The sequence below is a fragment of the Salmo salar genome, chromosome ssa14, assembly GCF_905237065.1.
Source record: "Salmo salar chromosome ssa14, Ssal_v3.1, whole genome shotgun sequence".
NCBI lineage: Eukaryota > Metazoa > Chordata > Actinopteri > Salmoniformes > Salmonidae > Salmo > Salmo salar.
Window position 1 is genome coordinate 84,807,979 of NC_059455.1, and position 24,075 is coordinate 84,832,053.

The following is a 24,075-nucleotide window of genomic DNA, read 5'->3' on the forward strand; positions in this document are numbered from 1 at the left end:
CTAATACCATGACAAAGCCCTATCAAACAGTGTAGCTAATACCATGACAAAGCCCTATCAAACAGTGTAGCTAATACCATGACAAAGCCCTATCAAACAGTGTAGCTAATACCATGACAAAACCCTATCAAACAGTGTAGCTAATACCATGACAAAGACCTATCAAACAGTGTAGCTAATACCATGACAAAGCCCTATCAAACAGTGTAGCTAATACCATGACAAAGCCCTATCAAACAGTGTAGCTAATACCATGACAAAGCCCTATCAAACACAATGTATGCTATATAACTGCAGTATGTCTATGTGACATATGTTACATACTCACTATAACTAGGTCAGCACAACCTTAACATGAGGTTAAAACGTTTAACTCTGTGTGTGTGTGTGTGTGTGTGTGTGTGTGTGTGTGTGTGTGTGTGTGTGTGTGTGTGTGTGTGTGTGTGTGTGTGTGTGTGTGTGTGTGTGTGTGTCTGTGTGTTGTAGGAGAGCATGGAGCTGGTGTACAACAAGTCTAAAGCGGTGGCTGTGACAGGCATGGCGTTCCCCACTGGAGACGTGAATAATTATGTGGTGGGGAGTGAGGAGGGAACCGTGTACACTGCATCCAGACACGGCAGGTTAGAGGAACACACACACACACACACACACTGAGACACACAAACGCACACACCAACACACACACGCACACTCACACAGGTAGACACTGAGACACACTGACACCTATACTTTCAGTGATTGATATACGACCACAATCAGCAAGTGAAGCCATGTATAGTTACAGACAGATGTGTACACACACACACACTATAAGCTTCGTATTTTGATGCAGCATATCTCAGCTAGAAGCTCCTGTTAACTCTTGAACATGCTGTTAGGACCTAGTTCCCCCATATAGTGTCCTCGGTTCTCTCTGACACGCTCTCTCTCTGTCTCTCTCTCTATCTCTATTCCTCTCTCTCTGTCTCTCTCTGTATCTCTTTCTCTCTCTCTGTCTCTCTATCTCTCTCTGTCTCTCTCTATCTCTCTGTCTCTCTCTCTCTGTCTCTCTATCTATCTCTCTCTCTCTCTCTGTCTCTATTCCTCTCTCTCTATCTTTGTATCTCTATCTCTTTCTCTCTCTGTCTCTCTCTCTCGCTGTCTCTCTCTCTATCTCTTTCTCTCTCTCTGTCTCTCTATCTCTCTCTGTCTCTCTCTATCTCTCTCTCTGTCTCTATTCCTCTCTCTCTATCTTTGTCTCTCTATCTCTTTCTCTCTCTGTGTCTCTTTCTCTCTCTGTCTTTCTCTCTCTCTGTTTCTCTCTCTCTCTGTGTCTCTCTCTCTCCCGTGCTCCTTTGCAGCAAGGCGGGGATCTGTGAGATGTTTGAGGGCCACCAGGGGCCAGTGACGGGCCTCAGCTGTCACAACGCTGTCGGCCCCGTAGACTTCTCCCATCTCTTCGTCACCTCGTCGTTTGACTGGACTGTCAAACTGTGGAGCACCAAGGTAGAGGGACCTGTTTGTGTCTAAACTAGGTATTACCTACATGCCCTGACTGAGTAGAGGATTGCAACAGACACAGAGAGACTGTCAGTGTCACAGACAGTCTTCGTGAGTCAAATAGGCTTACTTTTTGAATTTGTTCACTGAGTCAAAAAGAGGAGCTAAATAAATACATAGATACGTTAGGAGGGAGGGACAGAGGGAAGAGGGAGGGAGGTTATGTGTCTGTGGCAGTGAGCCGACTGGACTGGAGTGGACTATGGATGGACGGAGCGAAGGATGGATGAAGAAAGGGAAATAAGGGATGGAGAGAATGGGAGGAGTGAGGCTGTTGACTGGGGTTCAAACCACAGAGAGGCAGCGGGGGCCAGGGAGGCTGCAGATATACAGTAAACCACAGAGAGGCAGCGGGGGCCAGGGAGGCTACAGATATACAGTAAACCACAGAGAGGCAGCGGGGGCCAGGGAGGCTGCAGATATACAGTAAACCACAGAGAGGCAGCGGGGGCCAGGGAGGCTACAGATATACAGTAAACCACAGAGAGGCAGCGGGGGCCAGGGAGGCTGCAGATATACAGTAAACCACAGAGAGGCAGCGGGGGCCAAGGAGGCTGCAGGTATACAGTAAACCACAGAGAGGCAGCGGGGGCCAGGGAGGCTGCAGACTGCTGTGGAACTCCTCTCTCTCCCATTCTGGCCTTTCTGTCTGGAGACAGAGGTGCGCACCACAACCACCACAGAGACGGACAGAGGGAGGGAGGGAGGGAGGGAGGGAGGGAGGGAGGGAGGGAGGGAGGGAGGGAGGGAGGGAGGGAGGGAGGGAGGAGGAAGGAAGGAAGGAAGGAAGGAAGGAAGGAAGGAAGGAAGGAAGGAAGGAAGGAAGGAAGGAAGGAAGGAAGGAAGGAAGGAAGGAAGGAAGGAAGGAAGGAAGGAAGGAGGGGTGAGGGATGGAGGGATGGATAAAGAGAGAGGGAAATAGTAAAGACGTGATGGAATAGAGAGAGAGATGGACTGGGTAACATACAGTATATAGTCGGGATGGAGAGAGAGAGAAAAAAGTGAGAAAGCTATTGAAAAAAGAGGGAGAGTTAAAGTTAAATTAGGAAGAAGAGAAGGGAACAGAAGAGGTGAAGAGGAGAGAAGAGGTGAAGAGATGAGAAGAGAGAAGAAGAGAGGAGAAGAGGTGAAGAGAACAGAATAAGAGGAAAGTGAAGAGGAGAGAAGAAGAGAAGAGAAGAAGAGGAGAGAAGAGAAGAAGAGGAGAAAAAGAGAGAAGAGGAAAAGAGAAGAGGAGAAAATAGGAGAGAAGAGAAGAAGAGTGAAGAGAAGAAGAGGAGAGAAGACAATAGGAGAAGATTAGAGAAGAGAAGAAGAGGAGAGAAGAGAAGAGAAAAAGAGGAGAGAAGAGAATAGGAGAAGAGAAGAAGAGGAGAGAAGATAAGAAGAAGAAGAGAGAAGATAAGAAGTGGAAATAAGATAAGAAATGGAGAGAAGATAAGAAGATAAGAAGTGGAGAGAAGAGAAGAAGAAAAGAGAAGAAGAGAAAGAAGAAAGGGAGAGAAGAGAAGAAGAAAAGAGAATAGGAGAAGAGAGGAGAGATGAGAAGAAGAGGAGAAAAGAGAAGAGGAAGAGAGGAGAAAAGAGAAGAAATAAAGACCCCATCATAAAACACCACTCCACTGAACAAAAATATAAACGCAACATGTAAAATGTTGGTCCCATGAGCTGAAATAAAAGATCCCCGAAATTTTACATACGCACAAAAAGCTTATTTATTTCAAAATGTGTGCACAAATTGGTTTTACATCCCTGTTAGTGAGCATCCCTTGTGCTGGGGACAATAAAAGGCCACTTTAAAATGGCACCTGCCTTTTTTTTAAGGTGTGTGTGCGTGCATGTGTGTGGTTGTGGGCACAGCTGGCTAACCTTTGCTTACCTAAGGTTACCATAGAGGTTTACCTTCGCCTTGCCAATCAACGCCATCAAACGACACAGCTCTCTCCACAGAGAGTTCAAAAGGCCAGAATGCAATACTCTGAATGTGTTTTTACACTCAGCGGCGCAAATATTGTGGTTCTGAAACCATATGGGTTGTGAGCTGCTTGACTCTGATGTTGACAGGGAGACGTCTAGAGACTGAGGGCGCATAACTTAACTGTTTCGGCCTAGTTATGACCTTAGAAAACAGTTTCTGTGTCTGAAATAGCACCCTATAGTGTACTAGTAGTAAGCAATATGGGCATTATATTCCCTATATAGTGCTCTAGACTAAGGAATAGGGTGCCATTTCGGACACAGCTAATGTCTGATAGGAGACCATGGTGATTTTTATCCTCGAATTTATGAAATAGCTGTGCTCATTCACGCTAAGTCACAGTTCAGCTGATTGATCATTATTATAATAAGTGTCTCTCTGGCTTGATTGTGTGAATGAAGGAAGCCTACTCATCATAAGATCTTCATTCCACTACTTGGCCTGAATTGACCTGATGTCCTTAGCCAGATCACATTCATAAAGTACTTCATAATAACTTTTCTGCCCCTTCTGTTTCCCAGCAAATGGAACCATCTTCCCTATATATAGCTGTGGTTAAAAGTAGTGCACTAAATCGGGAATAGGGTGTCATTTAATATGTTTGTTGGAGACTGAATGAATGGAACAACTGGAGTAAAGGCAGACAAGGATTCTCTCTGTTCAACCTCCAGTTTGGAATATACAGGCCAGGATTCTCTCTGTTTAAACTCCAGTTTGGAATATACAGGCCAGGATTCTCTCTGTTTAAACTCCAGTCTGGAATCTACAGACCAGGATTCTCTCTGTTTAAACTCCAGTCTGGAATCTACAGACCAGGATTCTCTCTGTTTAAACTCCAGTTTGGAATCTACAGACCAGGATTCTCCATTGGAACTTTAGTTTGGAATCTACAGACCAGGATTCTCTCTGTTTAAACTCCAGTTTGGAATCTACAGACCAGGATTCTCCGTTGGAACTTTAGTTTGGAATCTACAGGCCAGGATTCTCCGTTGGAACTTTAGTTTGGAATCTACAGGCCAGGATTCTCTCTGTTTAAACTCCAGTTTGGAATCTACCGACCAGGATTCTCCATTGGAACTTTAGTTTGGAATCTACAAACCAGGATTCTCTCTGTTTAAACTCCAGTTTGGAATCTACAGACCAGGATTCTCTGTTGGAACTTTAGTTTGGAATCTACAGACCAGGATTCTCCGTTGGAAGTTTAGTTTGGAATCTACAGACCAGGATGATCTCTGTTCAAACTCCAGTTTGGAATCTACAGACCAGGATTCTCCCTGTTCAAACTCCAGTTTGGAATCTACAGACCAGGATTCTCCCTGTTCAAACTCCAGTTTGGAATCTACAGGCCAGGATTCTCTCTGTTCAAACTCCAGTTTGGAATCTACAGGCCAGGATTCTCACTATTGGAACTCCAGTTTGGAACCTACAGGCCTGGATTCTCTCTGTTTAAACTCCAGTTTGGAATCTACAGACCAGGATTCTCTCTGTTTAAACTCCAGTTTGGAATCTACAGACCAGGATTCTCCATTGGAACTTTAGTTTGGAATCTACAGACCAGGATTCTCTCTGTTTAAACTCCAGTTTGGAATCTACAGACCAGGATTCTCCGTTGGAACTTTAGTTTGGAATCTACAGGCCAGGATTCTCCGTTGGAACTTTAGTTTGGAATCTACAGGCCAGGATTCTCCGTTGGAACTTTAGTTTGGAATCTACGGGCCAGGATTCTCTCTGTTTAAACTCCAGTTTGGAATCTACCGACCAGGATTCTCTGTTGGAACTTTAGTTTGGAATCTACAGACCAGGATTCTCCGTTGGAAGTTTAGTTTGGAATCTACAGACCAGGATGATCTCTGTTCAAACTCCAGTTTGGAATCTACAGACCAGGATTCTCCCTGTTCAAACTCCAGTTTGGAATCTACAGACCAGGATTCTCCCTGTTCAAACTCCAGTTTGGAATCTACAGGCCAGGATTCTCTCTGTTCAAACTCCAGTTTGGAATCTACAGGCCAGGATTCTCACTATTGGAACTCCAGTTTGGAACCTACAGGCCTGGATTCTCTCTGTTTAAACTCCAGTTTGGAATCTACAGACCAGGATTCTCTCTGTTTAAACTCCAGTTTGGAATCTACAGACCAGGATTCTCCATTGGAACTTTAGTTTGGAATCTACAGACCAGGATTCTCTCTGTTTAAACTCCAGTTTGGAATCTACAGACCAGGATTCTCCGTTGGAACTTTAGTTTGGAATCTACAGGCCAGGATTCTCCGTTGGAAGTTTAGTTTGGAATCTACAGACCAGGATGATCTCTGTTCAAACTCCAGTTTGGAATCTACAGACCAGGATTCTCCCTGTTCAAACTCCAGTTTGGAATCTACAGGCCAGGATTCTCTCTGTTCAAACTCCAGTTTGGAATCTACAGGCCAGGATTCTCACTATTGGAACTCCAGTTTGGAACCTACAGGCCTGGATTCTCTCTGTTTAAACTCCAGTTTGGAATCTACAGACCAGGATTCTCTCTGTTTAAACTCCAGTTTGGAATCTACAGACCAGGATTCTCCATTGGAACTTTAGTTTGGAATCTACAGACCAGGATTCTCACTATTGGAACTCCAGTTTGGAACCTACAGGCCTGGATTCTCTCTGTTTAAACTCCAGTTTGGAATCTACAGACCAGGATTCTCTCTGTTTAAACTCCAGTTTGGAATCTACAGACCAGGATTCTCCATTGGAACTTTAGTTTGGAATCTACAGACCAGGATTCTCTCTGTTTAAACTCCAGTTTGGAATCTACAGACCAGGATTCTCCGTTGGAACTTTAGTTTGGAATCTACAGGCCAGGATTCTCTCTGTTTAAACTCCAGTTTGGAATCTACCGACCAGGATTCTCCATTGGAACTTTAGTTTGGAATCTACAAACCAGGATTCTCTCTGTTTAAACTCCAGTTTGGAATCTACAGACCAGGATTCTCTGTTGGAACTTTAGTTTGGAATCTACAGACCAGGATTCTCCGTTGGAAGTTTAGTTTGGAATCTACAGACCAGGATGATCTCTGTTCAAACTCCAGTTTGGAATCTACAGACCAGGATTCTCCCTGTTCAAACTCCAGTTTGGAATCTACAGGCCAGGATTCTCTCTGTTCAAACTCCAGTTTGGAATCTACAGGCCAGGATTCTCACTATTGGAACTCCAGTTTGGAACCTACAGGCCTGGATTCTCTCTGTTTAAACTCCAGTTTGGAATATACAGACCAGGATTCTCCCTGTTTAAACTCCAGTTTGGAATCTACAGACCAGGATTCTCTCTGTTTAAACTCCAGTTTGGAATCTACAGCCCAGGATTCTCTCTGTTTAAACTCCAGTTTGGAATCTACAGGCCAGGATTCTCTCTGTTTAAACTCCAGTTTGGAATCTACAGCCCTGTTTAAACTCCAGTTTGGAATCTACAGGCCAGGATTCTCTCTGTTTAAACTCCAGTTTGGAATCTACAGACCAGGATTCTCTCTGTTTAAACTCCAGTTTGGAATCTACAGGCCAGGATTCTCCCTGTTTAAACTCCAGTTTGGAACCTACAGACCAGGATTCTCTCTGTTCAAACTCCAGTTTGGAATCTACAGGCCAGGATTCTCTCTGTTTAAACTCCAGTTTGGAATCTACAGGCCAGGATTCTCTCTGTTTAAACTCCAATTTGGAATCTACAGGCCAGGATTCTTGAAAATAAAGTTAGTGGAAATGTTGTTAATTCCAAGATAGCTAAACCCTTGTCTTAAACTCAGGGCAGTGAGAGAAGAAGCTCATGGAAGCAATTGAACATGTTTTATTCACTCACAAACGTCATCTGTAAATTTCAGAATTGATCATTTTAATCCCAAATACATGTTTTAGAACAGTAATCTCAGTAAGAAATATGCTAACGGGATTGCCATTGCAAGCTAGATAGCTAGCTAAATCGGTTGCCCAGCAACAAACATCTTAAGAAGATTTGTAAGAAGATATTTGAGAAATTCGTAAGATAATCATTAAATCTTAAAATATTGTTGAGGAATTGCACTTACAAACTATCTTATTAACTTCTTAAATTCTTCTTTTTTTCTTAAGAAGCTTCTTAAGTTTTTGTGTAAGGAGTGTTTTGTGAATCTGGGCCCAGGATTCTCTCTGTTGGAACTCCAGTTTGGAATCTACAGACCAGGATTCTCTCTGTTGGAACTCCAGTTTGGAATCTACAGACCAGGATTCTCTCTGTTGGAACTCCAGTTTGGAATCTACAGACCAGGATTCTCTCTGTTGGAACTCCAGTTTGGAATCTACAGACCAGGATTCTCTCTGTTGGAACTCCAGTTTGGAATCTACAGACCAGGATTCTCTCTGTTGGAACTCCAGTTTGGAATCTACAGACCAGGATTCTCTCTGTTGGAACTCCAGTTTGGAATCTACAGACCAGGATTCTCTCTGTTGGAACTCCAGTTTGGAATCTACAGACCAGGATTCTCTCTGTTGGAACTCCAGTTTGCCTTTGAATTTATTTTTAGAAACATGAGTTTGGCCAGAGTCTGTGGCTTCAGGCTCATGTGATGGTGTCTTTAGAGCAGGTCAGCAGCGCAGAATATCCTCTCTGAGCTTGCATAGCCACTGGGGATGCTAAACACCCTTTGTGCCACTCTTGCCAGGCTGGGCAGGGATGCATAGTTTTGGTTTTATTTTTAGCTGCCCACCTCGTTCATTTCTGTTAGCATTTGCACGTAGTAAGTACACCACCATGCTTTCAGGATACGTGTCTTTTCAGATTTCTTTAGTTGTGGACATTACATCACCACACTCCCTCTCTTGGTTTTGGTCCTCATCTTTGTAAATCACCTTGATTTAGCACCTGTGTGTTTTATCAGTTTCTTTATGAAAAGATTTAGTGAACTCCATGACAGTAGCTAAAGCACGGGGCTATAGCAGCACACTAGACGAGAAGGCCAACACTCCAGCCTTTGGGAATCTCGTTCCGAGCTGCAGTCAAATTGGGCACACTCCGCTCACATACTCTGCTGTAGAACAAGCCTAATATGGCATTTTTCATTTAATTTGTTTTTAATTATAAGTAAGTCACAGCCTATATGCTCAATGTATAGACTATGATGATTTAATTGTAACGCCCTGGCCATAGAGAGGGGTTTTTGTTCTTTATTTTGGTTAGGCCAGGGTGTTACATTGGGTGGGCGTTCTATGTTCCTTTTTCTATGTTTTTGTATTTCTTTGTTTTGGGCCGTGTGTGGCTCCCAATCAGGCACAGCTGAAGCTCGTTGTTGCTGATTGGGAGTCACACATAAGGAGCATGTTTTTCCTTTGGGTTTTGTGGGTAATTGTTTCTGTTAGTGTTTGCACCTGACAGGACTGTTTTGGCTGTCAGTTTTCTTGTATAGTGTTCACGTTGTTCTATTAAAATTCTAATGATGAACACATCCTCTGCTGCACCTTGGTCTTCTCCCGACGACAGCCCTTACATTAATGCAACTCAATGCTGAGGTTAATGTCCCTACCAGCCTACTGTGTTGCACTCACAAATGCTTCACAACGTTTTTCTTTGTAGGCTATACCCTTAAAATAATTGAAATAATATAGCTTAAATAATTCATTGTCATTCCTTCTTAGGCTCCCTGTCTGGCTCCTGACCTATTAGAGTGTTTATATGCTGTTTAATACGTCATGATGAGTGTTGTTACATTCACCTTTTTATGTTTATTAAAATACTTTTCACTCTAACATATGGTTTGGTTTCAATACTTCATAACCAAATGGTAGGTCCAGGTAGAGTGTTGGTAAAATGTGGATTTTTAATGAATGGAGAGAATTCCGAGCGGCAGTTTTTTTTCCTGTGAGCGCAGAGCTGTTTTTAGCCAAGGGGTTGGAAAGGATGTGGAACAAGCACCACTCCATGAGTGATGAGCAGGATTTTCCCGACCGCTCAACTCTGCTCACATATCCAACTCCAGTTTGGAATCTCCAGTTTGGAATCTACGGTTTGGAATCTACAGTTTGGAATCTACAGTTTGGAATCTACGGTTTGGAATCTACAGGCCTGGATTATCTTTGTTGGAACTCCAGTTTGGAATCTACAGTTGAACTACAGTTTGGAATCTACAGTTTGGAATCTCCAGTTTGGAATCTACAGTTTGGAATCTACAGGCCTGGATTATCTTTGTTGGAACTCCAGTTTGGAATCTACAGCAAATGTCAGAATTGCTGCAGCAAAATCAAACCTTTTTGCCCGCAAATATCAGGGACTGCCAAATGTCTCAGAAAATAGAAGAGAAAGAGAGAGAGATTAGTACTAGGTTGCTGTGGTCAGGTGTGTGTGCATTCCTGTCCCTTCCCTTGGGAGAGGGGAGGGGCTGGGGAAGGAGAGAGGAGAAGAGCAGGGAGTGGAGAGGGGAGAGGTGAGACGAGAAAGGGATGGGAGGAGGGGAGAGAGAGCACATTCCTCCCAAGCGGTCTGTCTTTATGTCTCAGCCTGACTCCCACACCCTACCTGTCTCAGCCTAGCCTACCTGACTCCCACTCCCTACCTGTCTCAGCCTAGCCTACCTGACTCCCACACCCTACCTGTCTCAGCCTAGCCCTCCGTGACTCCCACTCCCTACCTGTCTCAGCCTAGCCTACCTGACTCCCACACCCTACCTGTCTCAGCCTAGCCTACCTGACTCCCACTCCCTACCTGTCTCAGCCTAGCCTACCTGACTCCCACACCCTACCGGTCTCAGCCTAGCCTACCTGACTCCCACTCCCAACCTGTCTCAGCCTAGCCTACCTGACTCCCACACCCTACCTGTCTCAGCCTAGCCCACCTGACTCCCATCCCCTACCTGTCTCAGCCTAGCCTACCTGACTCCCACTCCCTACCTGTCTCAGCCTAGCCTACCTGACTCCCACACCCTACCTGTCTCAGCCTAGCCTACCTGACTCCCACTCCCTACCTGTCTCAGCCTAGCCTACCTGACTCCCACTCCCTACCTGTCTCAGCCTAGCCTACCTGACTCCCACACCCTACCTGTCTCAGCCTAGCCTACCTGACTCCCACACCCTACCTGTCTCAGCCTAGCCTACCTGACTCCCACACCCTACCTGTCTCAGCCTAGCCTACCTGACTCCCACTCTCTACCTGTCTCAGCCTAGCCTACCTGACTCCCACTCCCTACCTGTCTCAGCCTAGCCTACCTGACTCCCACTCCCTACCTGTCTCAGCCTAGCCTACCTGACTCCCACTCCCTACCTGTCTCAGCCTACTACCTGACTCCCACTCCCTACCTGTCTCAGCCTAGCCTACCTGACTCCCACTCCCTACCTGTCTCAGCCTAGCCTACCTGACTCCCACTCCCTACCTGTCTCAGCCTAGCCTACCTGACTCCCACTCCCAACCTGTCTCAGCCTAGCCTACCTGACTCCCACACCCTACCTGTCTCAGCCTAGCCTACCTGACTCCCACTCCCTACCTGTCTCAGCCTAGCCTACCTGACTCCCACTCCCTACCTGTCTCAGCCTAGCCTACCTGACTCCCACACCCTACCTGTCTCAGCCTAGCCTACCTGACTCCCACTCCCTACCTGTCTCAGCCTAGCCTACCTGACTCCCACACCCTACCTGTCTCAGCCTAGCCTACCTGACTCCCACTCCCAACCTGTCTCAGCCTAGCCTACCTGACTCCCACACCCTACCTGTCTCAGCCTAGCCCACCTGACTCCCACTCCCTACCTGTCTCAGCCTAGCCTACCTGACTCCCACTCCCTACCTGTCTCAGCCTAGCCTACCTGACTCCCACACCCTACCTGTCTCAGCCTAGCCTACCTGACTCCCACTCCCTACCTGTCTCAGCCTAGCCTACCTGACTCCCACACCCTACCTGTCTCAGCCTAGCCTACCTGACTCCCACACTCTACCTGTCTCAGCCTAGCCTACCTGACTCCCACTCCCTACCTGTCTCAGCCTAGCCTACCTGACTCCCACTCCCCTACCTGTCTCAGCCTAGCCTACCTGACTCCCACTCCCTACCTGTCTCAGACTACCTGACTCCCACTCCCTACCTGTCTCAGCCTAGCCTACCTGACTCCCACTCCCTACCTGTCTCAGCCTAGCCTACCTGACTCCCACTCCCTACCTGTCTCAGCATAGCCTACCTGACTCCCACTCCCTACCTGTCTCAGACTACCTGACTCCCACTCCCTACCTGTCTCAGCCTAGCCTACCTGACTCCCACTCCCTACCTGTCTCAGCCTAGCCTACCTGACTCCCACTCCCTACCTGTCTCAGCCTAGCCTACCTGACTCCCACTCTCTACCTGTCTCAGCCTAGCCTACCTGACTCCCACTCCCTACCTGTCTCAGCCTAGCCTACCTGACTCCCACACCCTACCTGTCTCAGCCTAGCCTACCTGACTCCCACACCCTACCTGTCTCAGCCTAGCCTACCTGACTCCCACACCCTACCTGTCTCAGCCTAGCCTACCTGACTCCCACACCCTACCTGTCTCAGCCTAGCCTACCTGACTCCCACTCTCTACCTGTCTCAGCCTAGCCTACCTGACTCCCACTCCCTACCTGTCTCAGCCTAGCCTACCTGACTCCCACTCCCTACCTGTCTCAGACTACCTGACTCCCACACCCTACCTGTCTCAGCCTAGCCTACCTGACTCCCACTCTCTACCTGTCTCAGCCTAGCCTACATGACTCCCACTCCCTACCTGTCTCAGCCTAGCCTACCTGACTCCCACTCCCAACCTGTCTCAGCCTAGCCTACCTGACTCCCACACCCTACCTGTCTCAGCCTAGCCTACCTGACTCCCACTCCCTACCTGTCTCAGCCTAGCCTACCTGACTCCCACTCCCTACCTGTCTCAGCCTAGCCTACCTGACTCCCACACCCTACCTGTCTCAGCCTAGCCTACCTGACTCCCACACCCTACCTGTCTCAGCCTAGCCTACCTGACTCCCACACCCTACCTGTCTCAGCCTAGCCTACCTGACTCCCACTCTCTACCTGTCTCAGCCTAGCCTACCTGACTCCCACTCCCTACCTGTCTCAGCCTAGCCTACCTGACTCCCACTCCCTACCTGTCTCAGCCTAGCCTACCTGACTCCCACTCCCTACCTGTCTCAGACTACCTGACTCCCACACCCTACCTGTCTCAGCCTAGCCTACCTGACTCCCACTCCCTACCTGTCTCAGCCTAGCCTACCTGACTCCCACTCCCTACCTGTCTCAGCCTAGCCTACCTGACTCCCACTCTCTACCTGTCTCAGCCTAGCCTACCTGACTCCCACACCCTACCTGTCTCAGCCTAGCCTACCTGACTCCCACTCCCTACCTGTCTCAGCCTAGCCTACCTGACTCCCACAATCTACCTGTCTCAGCCTAGCCCACCTGACTCCCACTCCCAACCTGTCTCAGCCTAGCCTACCTGACTCCCACACCCTACCTGTCTCAGCCTAGCCTACCTGACTCCCAATCCCTACCTGTCTCAGACTACCTGACTCCCACTCCCTACCTGTCTCAGCCTAGCCTACCTGACTCCCACACCCTACCTGTCTCAGACTACCTGACTCCCACTCCCTACCTGTCTCAGCCTAGCCTACCTGACTCCCACTCCCTACCTGTCTCAGCCTACCTGACTCCCACTCCCTACCTGTCTCAGCCTAGCCTACCTGACTCCCACACCCTACCTGTCTCAGCCTAGCCTACCTGACTCCCACTCCCAACCTGTCTCAGCCTAGCCTACCTGACTCCCACTCCCTACCAGTCTCAGCCTACCTGACTCCCACTCCCTACCTGTCTCAGCCTAGCCTACCTGACTCCCACACCCTACCAGTCTCAGCCTACCTGACTCCCACTCCCTACCTGTCTCAGCCTAGCCTACCTGACTCCCACTCCCAACCTGTCTCAGCCTAGCCTACCTGACTCCCACTCCCTACCAGTCTCAGCCTACCTGACTCCCACTCCCTACCTGTCTCAGCCTAGCCTACCTGACTCCCACACCCTACCTGTCTCAGCCTACCTGACTCCCACTCCCTACCTGTCTCAGCCTAGCCTACCTGACTCCCACTCCCAACCTGTCTCAGCCTAGCCTACCTGACTCCCACACCCTACCTGTCTCAGCCTAGCCTACCTGACTCCCACTCCTTACCTGTCTCAGCCTAGCCTACCTGACTCCCACACCCTACCTGTCTCAGACTACCTGACTCCCACTCCCTACCTGTCTCAGCCTAGCCCACCTGACTCCCACTCCTTACCTGTCTCAGCCTAGCCTACCTGACTCCCACACCCTACCTGTCTCAGACTACCTGACTCCCACACCCTACCTGTCTCAGCCTAGCCTACCTGACTCCCACACCCTACCTGTCTCAGCCTAGCCTACCTGACTCCCACTCCCTACCTGTCTCAGCCTAGCCTACCTGACTCCCACACCCTACCTGTCTCAGCCTAGCCTACCTGACTCCCACTCCTTACCTGTCTCAGCCTAGCCTACCTGACTCCCACACCCTACCTGTCTCAGCCTACCTGACTCCCACTCCCTACCTGTCTCAGCCTAGCCTACCTGAATCCCACTCCCTACCTGTCTCAGCCTAGTCTACCTGACTCCCACACCCTACCAGTCTCAGCCTAGCCCACCTGACTCCCACTCCTTACCTGTCTCAGCCTATTCTACCTGACTCCCACTCCCTACCTGTCTCAGCCTAGCCTACCTGACTCCCACACCCTACCTGTCTCAGACTACCTGACTCCCACTCCCTACCTGTCTCAGCCTAGCCCACCTGACTCCCACTCCTTACCTGTCTCAGCCTAGCCTACCTGACTCCCACACCCTACCTGTCTCAGCCTAGCCTACCTGACTCCCACTCCCTACCTGTCTCAGCCTAGCCTACCTGACTCCCACACCCTACCTGTCTCAGCCTAGCCTACCTGACTCCCACTCCCTACCTGTCTCAGCCTAGCCTACCTGACTCCCACACCCTACCTGTCTCAGACTAGCCTACCTGACTCCCACTCCCTACCTGTCTCAGCCTAGCCTACCTGACTCCCACTCCCTACCTGTCTCAGCCTAGCCTACCTGACTCCCACTCTCTACCTGTCTCAGCCTAGCCCACCTGACTCCCACTCCCAACCTGTCTCAGCCTAGCCTACCTGACTCCCACTCCCAACCTGTCTCAGCCTAGCCTACCTGACTACCACTCCCTACCTGTCTCAGCCTAGCCTACCTGACTCCCACTCTCTACCTGTCTCAGCCTAGCCCACCTGACTCCCACTCCCAACCTGTCTCAGCCTAGCCTACCTGACTCCCACTCCCTACCTGTCTCAGCCTAGCCTACCTGACTCCCACTCTCTACCTGTCTCAGCCTAGCCTACCTGACTCCCACTCCCTACCTGTCTCAGCCTAGCCTACCTGACTCCCACTCCCTACCTGTCTCAGACTACCTGACTCCCACTCCCTACCAGTCTCAGCCTAGCCTACCTGACTCCCACACCCTACCTGTCTCAGCCTAGCCTACCTGACTCCCACTCCCTCCCTGTCTCAGCCTAGCCTACCTGACTCCCACACCCTACCTGTCTCAGACTACCTGACTCCCACTCCCTACTTGTCTCAGCCTAGCCCACCTGACTCCCACTCCTTACCTGTCTCAGCCTAGCCTACCTGACTCCCACACCCTACCTGTCTCAGCCTAGCCTACCTGACTCCCACTCCCTACCTGTCTCAGCCTAGCCTACCTGATTCCCACTCCCAACCTGTCTCAGACTTCCTGACTCCCACTCTCTACCTGTCTCAGCCTAGCCTACCTGACTCCCACACCCTACCTGTCTCAGCCTAGCCTACCTGACTCCCACTCTCTACCTGTCTCAGCCTAGCCTACCTGACTCCCACACCCTACCTGTCTCAGCCTAGCCTACCTGACTCCCACTCCCTACCTGTCTCAGCCTAGCCTACCTGACTCCCACACCCTACCTGTCTCAGACTAGCCTACCTGACTCCCACTCCCTACCTGTCTCAGCCTAGCCTACCTGACTCCCACTCCCTACCTGTCTCAGCCTAGCCTACCTGACTCCCACTCTCTACCTGTCTCAGCCTAGCCCACCTGACTCCCACTCCCAACCTGTCTCAGCCTAGCCTACCTGACTCCCACTCCCAACCTGTCTCAGCCTAGCCTACCTGACTCCCACTCCCTACCTGTCTCAGCCTAGCCTACCTGACTCCCACTCTCTACCTGTCTCAGCCTAGCCCACCTGACTCCCACTCCCAACCTGTCTCAGCCTAGCCTACCTGACTCCCACTCCCTACCTGTCTCAGCCTAGCCTACCTGACTCCCACTCTCTACCTGTCTCAGCCTATCCTACCTGACTCCCACTCCCTACCTGTCTCAGCCTAGCCTACCTGTCTCCCACTCCCTACCTGTCTCAGACTACCTGACTCCCACTCCCTACCAGTCTCAGCCTAGCCTACCTGACTCCCGCACCCTACCTGTCTCAGCCTAGCCTACCTGACTCCCACTCCCTACCAGTCTCAGACTACCTGACTCCCACTCTCTACCTGTCTCATTCTACCTGACTCCCCCCCCCAACCTGTCTCAGCCTACCTGACTCCCACTCCCTACCTGACTCTTTCCTACTCCCTACCTGTCCAGAATGCATTTAGCAACCCTCTGGAATTCTCTCTGTCAGGCGTGGGAGGAGGAGGGGATGGATGGGAGGGGCATTCTCCATCTCTCTCTCCCTCTTTCTCTCCCTTTCGGTCTCTCGCTGTCTGTCTCTTCTTTCTCTCTGCTCCCTCCCTTTTATGCCCCCTTACCTCTGTCTCTGTCTTTCCTCCTGTCTCTCTCTCTCTTCCCACTCTCTCTCCCTCTGTTTGTTCTTTCATTCTTCCCCTCAGACAGCTGTTCCACTAAGTTACAGTACAGCTTTGGAGAGGGAGACTTTCATGTCTTCTGTTTTTTATGACACTGTGTGAATGTGCAAAGCTTTTTAATTATGCCTTTCCCAGACAGACCCCAAGGCTGCAGTGGGGCCAGACTGTCTGCTGCCTCCCTTTTTCTCCTTCTATCTCTATCCCTCTTTCTCTCTCTCTCTACCTCCTTCCCTCTGTTCCCCCTTTCTCTGCCTCCCCCTCTCTCTCTCTGCCCCCCCTCTCTCTGCCTCTCTCTCTCTGCCTCCCTCCCTCTCTCTCTCTCTGCCTCCCTCTCCCTCTCTCTGCCCCCCTCTCTCTGCCTCTCTCTCTCTGCCTCCCTCTCTCTCTCTCTGCCTCCCTCTCTCTCTCTCTCTCTCTGCCTCCCTCTCTCTCTGTCTGCCCCATCTCTCTTTCTCTTTCTCTCTCTCTCTGCCTCCCTCTCTCTCTGCCCCCCCTCCCCTCTCTATCCCTCCCTCTCTTTCTCTCTCTCTTTCGCTTACTCTCTGCCTCCCTCTCTCTGCCTCCCTCTTGTTCTCTCTCATTCTGCAGTCTCCCTTTACAGTCTCTATCTCTCTCTTTCTCTTTGCAGTTCCTCCTTTTTCTGTCTTGCCCTCTCTCTCTCTTTCTCTCTCTGCCTCCCTCTCTCTCTCTCTCTTTCTCGCTCTACCTCCTTTTCAATCAAATCAATCAAATGTATTTATAAAGCCCTTTTTACATCAGCAGATGTCACAAAGTGCTATACAGAAACCCAGCCTAAAACCCCAAAAAGCAAGCAATGCAGGTGTAGAAGCACGGTGGCTAGGAAAAACTCCCTAGAAAGGCAGGAGCCTAGGAAGAAACCTAGAGAGGAACCAGGCTATGAGGGGTGACCAGTCCTCTTCTTGCTGTGTCAGGTGGAGGTTATAACAGAACATGGCCAAGATGTTCAAACGTTCATAGATGACCAGCATGGTCAAATAATAATAATAATCACACTGGTTGTAGAGGGTGCAACAGGTCAGCACCTCATGAGTAAATGTTAGTTGGCTTTTCATAGCCGAGCATTTAGAGTTAGAGACAGCGGGTGCGGTAGAGAGACAGAGAGTCGAAAACAGCAGGTCCGGGACAAGGTAGCACGTCTGGTGAACAGGTCAGGGTTCCCTAGTCGCAGGCAGAACAGTTGAAACTGGAGCAGCAGCACGACCAGGTGGACTGGGGACAGCAAGGAGTCATCAAGCCAGGTAGTCCTGAGGCATGGTCCTAGGGCTCAAGTCCTCCGGAGGGGAGGGAGAGGCAGAGAGAGAATTAGAGAGAGCATACTAAAATTCACACAGGACACCGGATAAGACAGGAGAAATACTCCAGATATAACAGACTAACCCTAATCCCCTGACACATAAACTATTGCAGCATAAATACTGGAGGCTGAGGGGGGGGGGTCGGGAGACACTATTCTGACTCACTAACCCATCTCTCTCTGTGTGTTTCAGCACAATAAACCCCTCTACTCCTTTGAGGACAACGCTGACTACGTCTATGATGTCATGTGGTCCCCTGTGCACCCAGCTCTATTTGCCGCCGTGGACGGGATGGGCCGTCTGGATCTATGGAACCTCAACAATGACACAGAGGTGACTGTGTGTGTGTGTGTGTGTGTGTGTGTGTGTGTGTGTGTGTGTGTGTGTGTGTGTGTGTGTGTGTGTGTGTGTGTGTGTGCGTCGGTTTGTGTTAGACAGAGACAGAGAAAGAGAAACATGTCTCATGCTCTGTCACTGTATTGTTCTGGCATGTGTGCATGTCCTCATGTGTGTGTGGGTGTGCTTGTTTTGTGTGTGTATCTGTATGTGTGTCTGTGTGTGTGTGATTTTTGTCTGTGTGTGTGTGTGTGTGCTTGTTTGTGTGTGTGTGTGTGCTTGTTTGTGTGTGCTTGTTTGTGTGTGCTTGTTTGTGTGTGTGTGCTTGTTTGTGTGTGTGTGTGTGCTTGTTTGTGTGTGTGTATTTGTCTGTGTTTCTGTGTGTGTGTGTGTGTGTGTGTGTGTGGGGGGGGGTGCTTGTTTGTATGTGTGTATTCGTCTGTGTTTCTGTGTGTGTGTTTGTCCCCAGAGCCTCTCATGTTGTAGTGGAGCCAAACCACACAGCCACCAGCAGCCCTCTCTCAGTGTGGGCGATCCCTTCCCCACAAGTTCTCCCTAAATCAGACCGGTGACATCTCCTCACTCCGCTCCCATCAAACGCCCCATCAATGCTCCCACAACCATCCCCTAACGCTCCCTTCTCCAAACCCCTCCACCTAGGTTCCCTCTACCAATCCCTCAAACCAAATTCCCCATCAACGCTCCCATAACCATCCCCTAACGCTCCCTTCTCCTCCCCTCCCCACTCAACCATGTCACACCAGTACCCAAACACTCCCACAACCATCATCTAACACTCCTACAACTATCCCATAATGCTCTCCTCCACTCCAAACATGTCCAAACCCTGTCCCAGCAGCCCACAGACCACTCTTTTTCAGTCCCATGCAGAAGATAGAAATACATCTTTTAGATCTAAACATTAGTTTGATAGTCGACCCTGGATTTGTCACTTGACCCTGGATGGCTTCTCTCATGGTTACATCCCAAATGGCACCCTATTCCCAAAACACTGAGTATACAAAACATTAGCTCTTTCCATGAAATAGACTGACCAAGTGAATCCAGGTGGAAACTATGATCCCTTATTGATGTCACTTGTTAAATCCACTTCAATCAGTGTAGATGAAGGGGAGGAGACAGGTTAAAGAAGGATTTTTAAGCCTTGAGACAATTAAGACATGGATTGTGTATATGTGCCATTCAATGGGCAAGGCAATAGATTTAAGTGCCTTTGAACGGGGTATGGTAGTAGGTGCCAGGTGCACCAGTTTGTCTCAAGAAATGCAACACTGCTGGGTTTTTCACACTCAACAGTTTCCCATGTGTATCCAGAATGGTCCACCACCCAAAGGACATCCAGTCAACTTGACACAACTGTGGGAAGTATTGGAGTCAACATGGGCCAGCATCCCTGTGGAACGCTTTCACCACCTTGTAGTCCATGGCCTGACAAATTGTGGCTATTCTGAGGGCAAAAGGTGGTGCAACTCAATATTAGGACACTATAATGCACTATAATGTACACTATAATGCACTACTTTTAATGCCCATAGTGAGAAGAGAGCCATTTGGGGCACAGCCATAGTAATTGATCACAACAAAAAATATGTTTTTTATGGCATGTGTTGTCAGGGTAAAGGTATGCTAGGTTACAGAGAAAGCTACTCCACCCCTAACCTCTTGGTGCCAGTATGCTGCTTTTCTAGATAGCCCAGTCCTTGGTCTTTGCCCCGCCTTGTTTGGCAAGTCTTCAATCACTATGTAGCATTGTTGAATACACCCACAGTCTAACATCTAGGCTACCACACCCATAGGTAGAAAGGGAACGTGCCTGATCAGAAAACCAATGTTGCATTTCAAAATTGGTTCAAATTAGGTTAGGTTTAGGGGGTTAAGGTTAGAGTTAAGGTAAGGTTAAGTTTTTGATTTTGGCTAGTCGGTATGTCAATGGGATGCTGGTCAGAAATTGATTCACAGCCTTAGTTGGACAGCTCCCTCCAGTACTGTCTTGTCACAACAAACTAAACCATCTTAAGGTGGAATAACCAAAACACCGCCCTTCTCCCCCAGAGACATTGGCCCTCTGTCTACGTTGAGTTACCGAGGGGCGAGGAGGGGCGAGGAGGGGCGCGGGGGGCACGGAGGTCTCCCTTTCATGGCTCAGGTCAAAGTAGAGATGAAAGGGGCAACCGCTCCCTCTTTTCGGCGTTTCCACGGATACCGTGTCCACAGACCCTCCTCTCTAATTATAAATCTGGTCTCTCGCTCCCTATCTCCACCATTCCTCTCTCCCATTTTTTACCTCTGACCCAGCTCTTTGATAGGAGCTGTGACATTTGTGCCTTGCACTTTTGGAACTATACCATTGGTTCCATTTGCTTCAATCAAGCACAGCCAGCTAAAGATTTCCAAAACTATTTGAACTCAGGTCTAATGAACAGAGACCCTTTATCCCATCCTCTAACAGGGACAGGTGACTGGGGAGGGGAGAGATTGAGCTGTCTGTAGCTGTTCCTTCAGTCCTTCAGCAACAGCAGGCTCTTCAGTGTAGTCTGGAGGAACACTTCGTTAAGGATGGATTGATGAGAAACATTTGGAGACACACACACTCTCTCTTTCTCTCTCTCTCTCTCTCACACACACACACACACACACACACACACACACACACACACACACACCCACACACACACACCCACACACACACAGAGACTCACTCTCGCTCCCTATTTCTCTCTCTCTCTACACACACACACACACACACACACACACACACACACACACACACACACACACACACACACATACACACACACACACACACACATACAATCTGAGATAAGAGTTCACATTGTTGCTAATGGCAACAGTCCTCCATTGTTATGGACATATTAAAAACACGCAGCCATCATAATGACATTAGCCTAGTGGTGGAGGGCGGCCTGGTTCTCATTTCCCCTTCACAAACACACAGCCAATTTAAGCAGCGAGTCTGGTGGAAGCTTCCAGTCAGTCTAATAGCAGCCAGTCTGTGGTTAGCCCTGCTCTAGCGCGGGGAAGCTGTCGTATTAGCCGACGTGATGCCGAGGCTTCTGTCTCCAACGACGACATGTGTCATAAACTAATCCTGTCTGTCATATGCAATAGTGCTTCAGCAGGCCCTGATAGCAGACATAATCATATATAGACTGGTCCCAGATCTGATTCTGCTTTAGCCAACCCCTTTGGCCGGACTGCAATAGCTAATGCACAAACTGATCTGGGATTGGGCTATTACTCTGGGGCTGCGCCCCAAATGGAACCCTGTGTCCTACACATGGAACCACAAATGGAACCCTATGGCCCATGGCAAAGGTAGTGCCCTATGTAAGGAATAGGGTTCCATTTGGGATCATCTGTGTTGATTAGTCCTGAGCAGGCTGCGGCCCACAGGCTGTGGTGGGTATTGTCTTAATGGGCTTTATGAAGATTTATGTGGCTCATTAAAAGTTTCATATTGTTATTTCACATGGAGCTGAAGCAGACGTAGGTTTACTGGATGAAGACCCCAGTCTGGCTGTGAGAATGTGCTAAACATGTAGCAATCTGCTGGTGGCAATGTCATTATACTGTTACAGCTATGAGTGAAACCTGAAATAGTACTACTGAGTCTTTCCTTGCCGCTATCGCCTTGCTCTCTGGCAGTTCAGGCTGTACCTTTAGGAATAACTATGTTTGTATAACTGTAATGTACTATGTGGATCAAATTGGATGGATGGATTGACTGGTGTAACCCTGTGAGCCCCAGGTCCCCACAGCCAGTGTGACCATCGAGGGAGCCTCCGCCCTAAACAGGGTGCGCTGGGGGTCGGGGGGCAAGGAGGTTGCCGTGGGTGACTCAGAGGGCCGTTTGTGGATCTACGACGCAGGAGAGGTATGATATGAACACTATGACTGAGTCTCAAATGGCCCACTACATCTGACCAGAGCCCTATAGGGTGCATTGTGTAGGGATCAGGGTGTCATCAGTGTGCCAATGCAAAGTAGGCCCACATTACTTCATGGAACTCAAGTGAACTTCACCTGCCCTGCCTTTCTTGATCAGTATTGTTTACATCAGAGTGAGTTAGCAGAACACGTTTTCTTGTGAATGTTAACACCAGTACTACATAAGAAACTTTTAAGAGTATCGTTAGATAAACACTGTTTTCATTTGAGTAAGCAAAACTTTTGTTTTCTAGGGAATGTTACAGTAATACTGTATAAAAAAACTCACGAGAATATGACTATGGGTTAGGTGGTATGTAATATTAAGCATAGAGGAAAAATATGCGTTGTAATATAAGTTAGTTTGTTATGTACTATTAACCCCAGAGAAAAACAACAACAATTTAGTTTTATCTCTATGGTATTAACATTCTCAAGAATCCAGTTCTTTGGTGATTTTCTCTGTTACCTGTCACAATGGACAGAGCTACGCCACTGAGTTACATGAAAAAGTATGTGCCCTTACAAAAAAACACATGAACAAATCACATGAATGTATAGATTTTTTTACATTTCCACATCAGACACGTGATTTTCGGACACGTGTGAAGTTTCATGTGCATTTTTCATGTTTTTTCCCCTCGTGATTTTTTTATTTTTTTTTACTTAATTTTTTTTCTTCCCACAAGTTTCTTTTTTTTGTTTCTTTTTCACCACGTCCAGCTTCATCTGGTCTCCCATCCAGGGACCGATCAGGACCGACCCAGTGGGATGCAGGGTGCTACAGTATGTTGCTGGAAAAAAGGCAGCCAAAGCATAGGCCAGGGTAACAGCCAAAGAGAGGGAAAATTGCAGGAACGAGGGAGGCGTTTTATTTAATCACGCTGTCATAAAAAAAGATATTACTTTTTTGCATCCATTTACAATTCATTTGTTCTCGCATTTTGAAATGATTTCCTTGCAATTTTTTGTTTTGCTATCAATACTTATGGGTTCATATTTTGCTTTCAATATCATTATTTTTGTTTGCAATACTAAGAATTTTGTTCTCGACTTCAGAAGTTTTGCTTGATATTAATGGCACAAAAATAACTCTTTGCACCATATGGGGCAGCAGGTAGCCTAGTGGTTAGAGTGTTGGGCCAGTAACCGAAAGGTTTCTGCATCGAATCCCTGAGCTGAAAAGGTAAAAATCTGTCGTTCTGCCCCTGAACAAGGCAGTTAACCTACTTTGTTGGCTGTCATTGTAAATAAGAATTTGTTCTTAACTGACTTGCCTGGTTAAATATATAATAACACTATTACTCTATTAAAGGTGTTTAAAGCAATACATTAATTGCACTATAACGGTGACAAACGGGGCCTACATAAAGCTGTCGCAACAGCAGTCCCAACATCTGACCACTGCTACACCTGACTATCAGCTGAGCCTTGTCTGGCAGCGAAACAGTTCATTCAGCCTCATTTACTGCCTTTTAAAAAAACATAGCTGATATGGCTGACTTGCTTAAACAAATGTGGTTTCTACTGACAATTAAGATGTACAAAATATGGCATAAGGGGACGACAAGCAGTTAAGAGGCAATCCGTAATTTTGATTAAGACATTAATGAGAGAGCTAGGACGCACATAGTCACTATAACTGTTTGTTCAGAAATGTACAGCGACAGAATTCAGAACATGGGCCGTTCTTACAGTGTTTTCCCTGTACACCAAGTCAGAAACGTAGGATAAATAAAGGGGGCATATAAGCAGACAATGAAAGCTCTTACAATATTCAATGTTTACATTTCTCAAAAACAGGTTATAGGCTACATGTGAACCACCAAGTAGTAGGAGAAATTAAGAGGTGAAAATCGACCAAATTATTAGGGTGAGGCTAACTACACAACATACACTTAGTATTACTTCCTTAGCTACAGTATACATATCTCACTGGCATATTGCATAATTTATGCAGCAGCATACAATACATTTTTAGACTCACCTTGTTGTGCTGTGCTCACTTGAACAGGAAGGTGGCACGGCAGTCCTTCGTGGGCAAATTTTGTCATCAAACTTTGTCATCA

General features: G+C 48.2%; 1 protein-coding gene across 9 annotated transcripts in view; it reads left to right on the forward strand.

The window, feature by feature from the left end:
- The window catches only part of LOC100380667 (cytoplasmic dynein 1 intermediate chain 1), a 127,127-nt gene that overhangs the window by 93,883 nt on the left and 9,169 nt on the right, over positions 1-24,075 (forward strand). For all 9 annotated transcript variants that reach the window (XM_014142837.2, XM_014142836.1, XM_014142840.1 and 6 more), the window contains 4 exons: positions 487-620; positions 1,341-1,485; positions 17,894-18,034; positions 21,828-21,953. In XM_014142837.2, coding sequence (XP_013998312.1) covers positions 487-620; positions 1,341-1,485; positions 17,894-18,034; positions 21,828-21,953 — 546 coding nt within the window. The remainder of the gene's footprint in view (positions 1-486; positions 621-1,340; positions 1,486-17,893; positions 18,035-21,827; positions 21,954-24,075) is intronic.